The following is a 12,016-nucleotide window of genomic DNA, read 5'->3' on the forward strand; positions in this document are numbered from 1 at the left end:
AGAAAATTATGTCCCAGATGAAGGGAAAAGATAAAACCCTAGAAAAACAGCTAAATGAAATGGAGATAGGCAACCTTCTAGATAAAGAATTCAGAATAATGATAGTGAAGATGATCCGGGATCTTGGGAAACAATGGAGAAGGTGCAAGAAATGTTTACCAAAGACCTACAAGAACTAAAGAACAAACAAAGAGAAGTGAATAATACATGAGATGGAATTGATAGAGTAACTGAGGCAGAAGTACAGATAAATGACCTGGAGGTCAGAATGGTGGAAATCACTGCCACAGAACAGAATATAGATAAAGGACACAAAGTAATCAAAGACAAAAATTAAAGACAAGGATAAAATATTAAAAGTAACAAGGGAAAAATGACAAATAACATAAAAGGTAATTTTCATCAGGCTACCAGCTGATTTCTCAACAAAAACTGTATAAGCCAGAAGGGAATTGGCACAAAATATTTAAAGTAATGAAAGGGAGGAACCTACAATCAAGAATACTCTACCCAGCAAGACTCTTATTCAGATTTGATGGAGCAATCAAAAGCTTTCCAAACAAGCAAAAGTTAAGAGAAGTCAGCACCACCAAACCAGCTTTACAACAAATGCTAAAGGAATTTCTCTAGGCAGGAAACACAAGAGAAGGAAAATACCAACAGAAAATAAACCCAAAACAATTAGGAAAATGGTAATAAGATCGTAACTATTGATAATTTCCTGAAATTTAAATGGATTAAATGTACCAACCAAAGACATAGACTGCCTGGGCAGATGAAAACATGTGTGTATGTATTTCCACTCACCACATCACTCTGCTTGACCCCCCAAACTATATGTAATTATTTTATATTGTTAGGTTAATCATGTTCCCATATGGCTTTCAATTATAATTATCTTTTATTTTTAGTCTAGCGATTGATATGAAAACTGATGAACATATTTTACTATTTAAAAAAATGGTGTACATGTAAAAAAAAATTTTTAATAAAAATCACCCCTCTCATAAGGGGAAAAGGGATAAATTGGGAGATTCGGGTTGACATATGCATACTGCTGTATATAAAATAGATAATTAATAAAGTCCTACTTACAGCACAACAAACTCTATTCAATATTCTGTAATGGCCTATAGAATATATGTGTATGTATAACTGAGTCATTTTGCTGTACACCAGAAACCCACACAAATTATAAATGAACTATACACCAATAAAGTTTTTTTAAAAATCAAAAAGAGAAAAAAAGGAAAGAGCTAATGAATAGGGAGCAAATCAATTAACTGGAGGTTGTCACAAGGTCTAGTATACAAGTCAACATCATTTTTATTCACTAACAAGTCCCAGCTCCTAGAATAGTGCCTGGCACAGAGTAAGTGTAATATATTGTATTTGTTAAATAAATGATCATGGCAGAGCAGATGATCTGCTAGTAAGGAAGATAGAATAATTGGAGGTCGTGGTCAGAGTTGATGTTTGAAAAGGTGATGGAGGAGGTGAAGCATTATGGATAATGCCTCGTATGTCTGACATGCACATGCAATAGGAAACTGGTTTGGGGCCTTTTATGGGAAATAAGTATTTTTCAAAAAATTTAAATAGTTATTTCTCTACAAATGGGTGAATTGACATTTCCCAAATAATTATCATTTAAAGCCACTGAAACCATCAGGGGTTTTAATTCTACTTCATATGGGCAGAATAAACGAACAAAATACTAGTAGGAATGATCTTCCCTTCCAAATTAGCCTAGTCTAGTTCTTAAAGCCAGAAGCTCAGAGTACCTCTCATGATTTCTATTTTATTCTGTTTATCATAGGTGTGGACAATTTTAGGTTCACAATACTGTATCACCTTTCTAAAGTATATTGATCTTTTGGTAGGCTTTGAAAGACCTCTTTTTTTTTTTTTTTTTGCTTTTAGTATACAACTGAAACAGTGTCAGACTTTATTTTCTGGGGGGGCTCCAAAATCACTGCAGATGGTGATTGCAGCCATGAAATTAAAAGACGCTTACTCCTTGGAAGGAAAGTTATGACCAACCTAGATAGCATATTAAAAAGCAGAGATATTACTTTGCCAACAAAGGTCCATTTAGTCAAGGCTATGGTTTTTCCAGTGGTCATGTATGGATGTGAGAGTTGGACTGTGAAGAAAGCTGAGCACCGAAGAATTGATGCTTTTGAACATGGAGAAGACTCTTGAAAGTCCCTTGGACTGGAGGAGATCCAACCAGTCCATCCTAAAGGAGATCAGTCCTGGGTGTTCATTGGAAGGACTGATGCTGAAGCTGAAACTCCAGTACTTTGGCCACCTCATGAGAAGAGTTGACTCATTGGAAAAGACCCTGATGATGGGAGGGATTGGGGGCAGGAGGAAAAGGGGACGACAGAGGATGAGATGGCTGGATGGCATCACTGACTCGATGGACATGAGTTTGAGTGAACTCCGGGAGTTGGTGATGGACAGGGAGGCCTGGCGCGCTGTGATTCATGGGGTTGCAAAGAGTCGGACACCTGAGCGACTGAACTGAACTGAACTGAAAGTCTCATTAAAAATAGACTATTTGTAAAGATTTACAGACAGAATGGCAGTGGTCTAAGTTTTAAACAATGCCAGTCTTTTCCATTTAGCTAAATGCATCAAAGAAGTATTTTGATTTTGATGATTCATGTCTTTTTCAGATAGCTTGCATTAGTTCTTACCCTATTTCTCTCCCACATCCCACTGTGTAATTACTTGTACAAAGCAGATATTTAATAAATCTGTACTGACTTATCTTTAATTATGTAATAAGTTGTTCCCTGAAATACTCTTCTCTCTACTTCTTTCCCTGGTAAATTTCTCTTATGATCCAGCTCAAATATCATCTCTGAAATTATCCCCCATTCTTACAGGCAAATAATCAGGTCTCTGCCTTTAGAGTATTTCTTTTTTCTATCATATCATCATTATTAGAAGGTATAGCTATTTCTAATCCTTGCCTTTTATCTACCAAGGAGCAGAGCAGGAACTTTAATTTATTCATCTTAGGGTCTCCATACCTTATAGGTGCCTACTGTGTATAAAGTGTTCCAGGTTTGTCTGGCAAATAGTATGACAGTGAGGAGACTTATTCTACAAGCACACTGTTGGCTTATGTTGGAAAATCCTGCCCTCTAAAGGGTTTTGCCTCTTTAAAATTTTCCTGAAGTTAGGATATTGCTGTTAGGTGAGTGATAATTAGTTGGTAATGGCTCTGTAATCCAACCAATGGATGGGAAAAGTTAGCCTTTTTGCCTATACCAACCTTTTTTCTTTTCTCTTTTTCAGAAAAATTTATGCAGTTTTTAAAGGTTACAACTTCTTTTAATTAAGCATACAACATAGTTGATTTTCAATATATATTTATTAAAAGTACAAGTATCCCCCAGGATGTTAACTCTGACCATTCTTAAGGTGGTGGCATTTTTATTTTTTAACTTTTTGCTCTAGATGTAATTTTTTTTCATTCTTTGAATTTTCTATTTCATGATCTATTTTAGGAAGAAATTCCATTTTTTAAAAGATATGGTACATGATGGAAACATTTAAGAGAAGTAAATGCTTTGGTACAGTTTGGAACCAGGTAGCTGGTTCAAACGGAGAAGGCAATGCCACCCCACTCCAATACTCTTGCCTGGAAAATCCCATGGATGGAGGAGTCTGGTGGGCTGCAGTCCATGGGGTCGCTAAGAGTCGGACACGACTGAGTGACTTCACTTTCTCTTTTCACTTTAATGCATTGGAGAAGGAAATTGCAACCCACTCCAGTGTTCTTGCCTGGAGAATCCCAGGGACGGGGGAGCCTGGTGGGCTGCCATCTATGGGGTCGCACAGAGTCGGACACGACTGAAGTGACTTAGTAGCAGCAGCAGCAGCTGGTTCAAAATGGACCAGTCCGTACACTGGTAAAAAATCTCAGTGGCTTAGGAAAGCAAAAGTATATTTGCTGCTGGCAGACTGGAGTTCTTCTACATACAATATTGCACATCCAGTCCACCTACATTTCAAAGTGGTTTCCAAAGTTGCTACATCCAGAGTAGGGGGAGATGGAAGATATCAGCCAGTTCTCACCTGCCTTATCACAAGTTGTTTGCCAGAGCCAAACAGAGTCACATGGCCCCAAGCTTACTGCAGAGTAGAGTGGAAAATGCAGGGGAGCGCATAGAATACAGTGTGTGCTGAGCATCAGTTGTCTCTGTTAACATGACTACAACTCGTTTCATTTTACAGTTACTGTAATGAATGTATGTTGGATCCAGACTGCGGTTTCTGTTATCAGATGAATAAATCAACCGTCATCGACTCTTCCTGTGTTCCAGTTAATAAAGCATCCACAAATGAGGCAGCCTGGGGCAGGTATGTTGCTCACTACATACCATAAGAATATACAATAAAATTTCAGCTTGAGACTTATTTTTAAACTTACAGAATGACTGCACTTACACACTCTACTTCTTTTAAATTGGTCTTCTTTTAAAGAATCTTTGTTCTTTACAATACTTTGCAACGTATTCTGATGAGAGTGGGTAGAAATATTCCAACTGTATGCTTCACAAACTTAGCAAATAAACTCAAGCCTAGACTTCAGGAAATCCAAATTCCAGACCCAACTCTGTTCTAATAAGTTACAGGAGTCTGGACCTTGAGGCAAGCATCGCTAAATATTGCCACGGTAGTTTCTCCCACTGGGTATTTTTTAATTATACCAATAATTTCCAAACTCTAAAACTTAAGTGAAAGACATAAAATTGTGAAGTCACAGTGAATTACTATCATTTTAAATTCTTTAATTCATATTGTACGTTTCTGGAAGTCAGAGAAATTAAACAAAATAAGGATAAAGCTGGTAATTATGGACATGTATGAGAAACTGTGAATCTTTCTCTTTATGACAGATCCCATTGGTTTAGAGTAGGCACATAAATGAAACATTTGTGTAGAACAAATATCCCATATTTATGAGCTAACATTCATATTCATGGATACAGAAACATGTAAATATTATTTGACATGGCTTTTGCATTTTAAATTCTCAAAAAAAGATTACCATGCTCTCATGCTGTCTGCCTCCTAATACTGGGGAAGGCAATGAAATCTGTAATAAAGTGCTTATATCTCCTAGGAGCCAGAAAGCATAATGTATCATAATTAATAATTATGCTGTTCTCATTAATCATTTTATTATGGAATTATTCCAAAGTAATAGTAGTAAATTATATGATATTGAGTGAAAATCCAGATCATATTTTAAATACACTGATTAAAAAGAAATATGTAAAAGAAATACAATTATTACTTAAAATGAAAACTTGAAAGAGCTTCTTTTAAAAACATCTAGTGTATGCCTTTCATTAGTCAAGATTTATTAGGAAGTTAATTGATTAATTATTTCTGAATGTAATACTTTATAGTTTTAATCCTTTTGATTTTTTTCAATAGAAGAAGCCTAAAAGTTTCTAGTCAAGAATTATGAACAGTTTGAATTATGAACAGTTTCAAACTGTTTGTAGTTTCCTGTACTTCTTAGAATTCATTTAAAAACTTATGGGGACACTAAAATTATGTTTATCTCTTTCTCACAAGAAGGTCTATAGGTTGGTGGTCTCAAAATAAGAGTTTTATTCTTTTTGCAACTAACAAACTTTACAACTTTTTAATAGAAATGTGTATTATTTCTTTTATTTACACGTATTTTAGATTTTATTTATATTTTTGTACCATTAATCCTGGGCTACACCCACTACTAGAGAAAAGTGAAACTAGATAATACCCAAGTAGGAAAAATACAAAGAACTAAACAAAATATACAGGAAACTTTTATGCTTGTGGAATATTATTAATAGAATAATAACCTAAAAATCTTTACCTCCCACCTGAGAAAGAAAACAGATTTTCTCACTCTTCTCTTTGCTGAGTAGCAATCTTCCTCTTAGCTTGGTCACCATGCTGGGTTACCTCAATCTATCCTACAAAGAAAACAAAAAATGCAGGATGTGTTTATCATGAAAAATTCCTACAACAGATTCTCCAATTGTAGATAAAATAGCATTCATTATAATTTTGTTTATTTTGTTGATAGGTTTTATGCAATTACCTAGAATGGAATTTTCAGGGAAAAATCTACCTTTACCTTGGATTCCTATTCAAGATATACTATTTATAGATGTTTTGGGAACAAGTATTGAGGCAATGTGATGACATAATCACAGATCTCTGTTGTTGGAGTTGCCAAGTCATGTCTGATGCTTTGCGATCCCATGGACTGCAGCACGCCAGGCTTCCCTGTCCTTCACTATCTTTCAGAGTTTGCTCAGACTCATGTCCATTGTGTCAATGATGCCATCAAACCATCTTATCCTCTGCTTCCCCCTTCTCCTGTTGCCTTCAATCTTTCCCAGCATGAGGGTCTTTTCCAGTGAGTCAGCTCTTCACATCAGGTGGCCAAAGTATTGGAATTCTCAGTTCACATACTTCAAGACTAGCTTGAAGGATTTTGAGCATTACCTTGCTAGCATGTGAAATGAGCACAACTTTACAGTAATTTGAACATTCTTTGGCATTACCCTTCTTTGGGGATGGAATGAAAATGCTTTTTCCAGTCCTATGGCCACTGCTGAGTTTTCCAAATTTGCTGGCATACTGAGTGCAGCACTTTAATAGCAACATCTTTTAGGATTTGAAATAGCTCAGTTGGAATCCCATCACCTCCACCAGCTTTGTTGTGGTAATCCTTATAAGGCCCATTTGATTTCACACTCCAGGTTGTCTGGCTAAGTGAGTAACCAAACCATCATGGTTATCCGAGTCATTAAGACCTTTTTTGAATAGTTCTTTTGTGTATTCTTGCCACCTCTTCTTAATCCTTTCTGCTGCTGTTAGATCCTTGCCTTTTCTGTCCTTTATTGTACCCATCCTTGCAAGAAATATTCCCTTGTTATCTTCAATTTTCTTGAAGGGATCTCTTTTCTTTCCCATTCTGTTGTTTTCCTCTGTTTCTTTGCATTATTCACATAAGAAGGCTTCTTGCATATTTTTTTCTTGGGGATGGTTTTGGTCACTGCCTTCTGTACAATGTTACAAACCTCCATCCATAGTTGTTCTGTTTTTTCATAGTTTTTCTGGTAGGCATTCTGTCTACCAGATCTAATCCCTGGAATCTATTCATCATCTCCGCTGTATAATCATAAGGGATTTGATTTAGGTCATACCTGAATTGCCAAATGGTTTTCCCTACTTTCTTCAGTTTAAGCCTGAATTTTGCAATAAGGAGCTGATCATCTGAGCCACAGTCAGCTCCAGGTCTTGTTTTTGCTGACTGTATAGAGCTTCTCCATCTTCAGCTGCAAAGAATCTCTAGTTGTAGCTGTTTCCTGAAAAACACCAGATAGAAGGGTAATACCATTCGTGATAAAGAGTATGCTGATTTTTATCTCAGCATAATGAAAAGCATTTGTCCTTATAATTAACTACAATTAATTTGAAATAAAACTTTGTCAATCAGTATGCTTTTCCATGTGAGTGTATGTGCTCAGTTGCTTCAGTCTTGTCCAAGTCTTTGCCACCCTATGAACTGTATGTAGCCTGACAGGTTCCTCTTTGCATGAGATTCTCTAAGAAAGAATACTGGCGTGAGTTGCCAGGCCCTCCTCTAGGGGATCTTCCCAACTCAGGGATTGAACCCACATCTCCTGCATCTCCTCATTGCAGATGGATTCTTTACCACTGAGCCACCGGGAAAGCCTGTTATATTTTAATCAAAAAGTTTTTTGTTTATCCCTGTTCTCCAAAAAAGATATACAAATGACAAAACTCATGAAAAACTGTTCAGCAGCACTAATTATTAGGGAAATGCAAGTCAAAACTACAATTAAGTATTATCTCAGATGCCTTAGGATAAAAAAATAATAACAAAGAAAAATAAAACAATAATTGTTGCGGAAGATGTGGAAAAATTGGAAACTGTATGCACTGTAGATAGGAATATAACATGGTGCAGCCACTACGGAAAACAGTGTGGCGGTTTTTACATAATTTTAAGATAGAATTATGTCATCTAATAATTCCATTTTGGGTATGCATCCAAAAGCATTGAAAATAAGGTCTTGAAGTTTTATTTGAATAACATAAAAAACAGCAGCATTGTTCACAATAGCCAGAAGTTGGAAGCGACTCAAATGCTACTTGACAGACAAATGGATAAGCAAACTGTATATACATACAATTATACATATTTAAAGAAAAGAAATTCTGGCTACTACAACATGAATGAGCCTTGAATACAAGATGATGAGTGCAATGAGCAAATATCGTATGATTCCATTAACATGAGGTACCTAGAGTACTCAGGTTTATAGAGGAAGAATGAAGAATAGTAGTTGCCACAAGCAGAGGGAAGAAGGAAATAGGGAGTTGTTGTTTAATGGTTATGGGGTTTCAGTTTTGGAAAATGGAATGAGTTTTGGAGATTGCTTACACAATAAGGTGAATATACTTACTGCTGAACTATGCAGTTTAAAATGATTAAAAATTTAAATGGTTAATTAAGATAGTAAATTTTGTGTATTGTGTATTTTATAATTAAAAACTTTTAAAAAGGAAAACCCATGTTAAAATCATTTAACATACTCCTAGAAAATTCAGTACACTGAACTAATAGAAAATCTTTCCTCCTGCCCATCATCCTCTGCATCTCCCACATGCATCCCACACAGAGGCAAATATAGGTTTAATTCACAGCTGAACTTGAGAGAAATGCCCAAATGCTACCAGTGAGAGTGAGAGCAGCAAAAGCCCATGTGGAAACCCAACAGCATACAAGAATATCAGAACAGAAGGCAGTCTAAAAGGTGAGAGGCCAGTGTTTTAGGTGCTAAGAAGGCAAAACTCCAAGTCTTACCTCTAGAACTATGATGGGCCACCTAGGCTCTGAAACAGAGACAAGAAAATTTGTTGGACTGTGCTGGGCAAAACTCTCCGTGACCCACTTGGGACCCTGAGTTGAAACAGTGTCACACATGAGAAAGCAAACCAGAAGCCTTTACCATAGGGAAATGTGGCTTCTAATTTCATACTGCCCTTGTGAAGGGGAGCCATCAGTTGAGAAACATGAATAGTAAAAAATCAAAATGTGGGTCCCAAACTGGAGACATCCGTAAAGCTATCTTAGCAAACATGCAGTTATCAGAACCCAGGACATATGAGACTTCCATTGAAAGCAAATATGAGATAGCAGTAAAAAATTTTAAACTATATCAATTTATGAAAAAAAGCTACCACGTGTGACAGACAGAAGAATGAACACAAAAAGAACCTTATGTTACCAAAAAAATTTAAGAGACTTTAAAATAATGTTTAAAAGAAAAAAAAAAACAGGATGTAGTATAATTTTTTTCAATTATACTGAAAGTTGCACACTTATAATTTACACCACATATATGTATTTGTGTATGTATGTGTCTGTAGGAGAGGGGAATGGCAACCCACTCCAGTACTCTTGCCTGGAAAATCCCATGGACGGAGGAGCCTGGTAGGCTGCAGTCCATGGGGTTGCTCAGAGTCAGACATGACTGAGCGACTTCAGTTTCCCTTTTCACTTTAATGCATTGGAGAAGGAAATGGCAACCCACTCCAGTATTCTTGCCTGGAGAATCTCATGGACAGAGGAGCCTGACAGGTTACAGTCCATGGGATCGCAAGAATCGGACACGACTTAGCGACTAAACCACCTAAACCACCACCAACAGATAAGTACATTAGAATACTTTCTATTTATTTGTCTATGTCTATTCATCCACCTCCTTTTCTCCTGGCTTTCTATACACAAAAATATAAATAATCTATTCTGGAACTTCAAACATCCTGATTCTTTAAAAGTATTGCTAATTAGGGGTACTTTCTTAATGTGCTGATTCAGTGTTTGTTTCCTATAATATAACATGTCCGCTCTGTAATTAGATACATCAAAATAGCTAGCTAGATCCTTATTTGGCAATTCATTGTTCTAACTTGCGCTGATTCCTGGTTTATTGTATCCATTCAGCAGATATTTTTCTCAAAGCTGCACTCTGATACAACACCCAGCCTGTTTTCCCAGCCACCCACCTCTCTTCCATATAGAATTCTAGCCAGTCAAAACCCCCTGCTATCACCCTAATATCCATTATGATTTCCCATCTCTTTGCCTTTCCTCATTCTGTGTGTTCTGCCTAGGATTTATCCTCCTCTCTCTTTTGAATCTCTGCCTCTGACTTCTACAGATTATTTTTTGCCCAGATCAGATATCACCTTTTTTCTTTGCAGTCTCTTTGATTAGCCCCTGAGAACAATGCTTATTATATCCCTTGTTTTCCTCTAGCACTTAACTGTCTAACATATGATAATTATATTGTGTTATATGATAGTGATTTGAGTTTGGATGTATCTTTTCTCTTAGATGATAAATTCCAGTGTTCATATCCTGCACTATTTTAAATCCCTCAGTGCCTTACCAGACAATTCAGTCAATAATTATTTTTTAAAAAATGGAAAAAGCTGCCATCACCAGAAATTATATAAGGGTTTGAAAGTACCAAAGTTCCAAATGAGAGGATACAATGTTCCCATCATTTTATTTTAGTGATATTGTCTACATTCTTACTTATTTCCAAGAAAGGAAACCTCTAAAGGAAAATGGGAATGATATGGTTTTAATAAACAATGTTAAATGTTTACATGGTACTCATGAAAACACTCAGAAAGTTGTAAAAAATAAAAATCATGTACTCCTGATATGCATACTATGCATTACTTGTAGTCATACTACATGAAAAAATACCTTTTTTTGAATTGGAGGGTAATTGCTTTACAATGTTGTATTTGTTTCTGCCATGCAGCAGCACAAATCAGCTGTACATAATCAGCTATACATAAATCCCCTCCATCTTCTGCCTTCCTGCCACCCACACAACTCACCCTCTAAGTCATCACAGAGCACCAGGCTGAACTCCCTGCATTATATAGCAACTTCCCATAAGCTATTTTACACATGGTAAAGTATGTATTTGATAATTATTGGAAGAAATATTTAGCACATTTCCTTGAAACATTCATTGGTATACTGCTGCTGCTAAGTCACGTCAGTCATGTCCGACTCTGTGCGACCCCATAGACGTCAGCCCACCAGGCTCCTCTGTCCCTGGGATTCTCCAGGCAAGAACACTGGAGTAGGTTGCCATTTCCTTCTCCAATGCCTCATTGGTATACTAGGGAAGCAATATTTCTACGGTGACAATATATAATATTGACAGTATGGAAGTAGACCAAATAGCAAAAGGAAGTTTCCTCTTTATCACCTTTGTGTTTTAATCTGTAAAGACATTTATAAGTTTTGCCTTTAGAAACAGGAATTTATTTTATCATTAACAAAATATGTTGTTGTTGTTTAGTCACTAAGTCATGACCAACTCTTTGTGACCCCGTGGACACACTAGGCTCTCCTGTCCTCCACTATCTCCTGGAGTTTGCCCAAATTCATGTCCATTAAGTCAGTGATGTTATCTGACCAACTGCTGCCCCCTTCTCATTTTGCATCCAGTCTTTCCTAGCCTCAGGGTCTCTTCCAATGAGTTGGCTCTTCGCATCAGTTGGCCAAAGGTTTGGAACTTCACCTTCAGCATCAGTCCTTCCATTGAATATTCAGGGTTGATTTCCTTTGTATTCACTGGTTTGATCTCCTTGCTGTCCAAGGTACTCTCAAGAGTCTTCTACAGCACCACAGTTCAAAGGCATCAATTCTTTTTCACTCAGCCTTCTTTACGGTCCAGCTCTCACAATCATACATGACTACTAGAAAAATCATAGCTTTGGCTATTCATACCTTTGCGAGCAAAGTGATATCTGTGCTTTTTAATATGGTGTCTAGGTTTATCATAGTTTTCCTTCCAAGGAGCAAGTATCTTTTAATTTCACGGCTGCAGGCACTGTCTGCAGTGTTTTTGGAACCCAAGAAAAGAAA

At 36.7% G+C, this 12,016-nt stretch overlaps 1 protein-coding gene across 1 annotated transcript in view; it reads left to right on the forward strand.

The window, feature by feature from the left end:
* Positions 1 to 12,016, forward strand: part of SLC2A13 (solute carrier family 2 member 13) — a 526,379-nt gene that overhangs the window by 406,729 nt on the left and 107,634 nt on the right. The window contains exon 7 of the mRNA XM_019960789.2: positions 4,255 to 4,380. Within this exon, the coding sequence (XP_019816348.2) occupies positions 4,255 to 4,380 (126 nt within the window). The remainder of the gene's footprint in view (positions 1 to 4,254; positions 4,381 to 12,016) is intronic.

Source organism: Bos indicus, chromosome 5 (genome assembly GCF_029378745.1).
Source record: "Bos indicus isolate NIAB-ARS_2022 breed Sahiwal x Tharparkar chromosome 5, NIAB-ARS_B.indTharparkar_mat_pri_1.0, whole genome shotgun sequence".
Lineage (NCBI taxonomy): Eukaryota > Metazoa > Chordata > Mammalia > Artiodactyla > Bovidae > Bos > Bos indicus.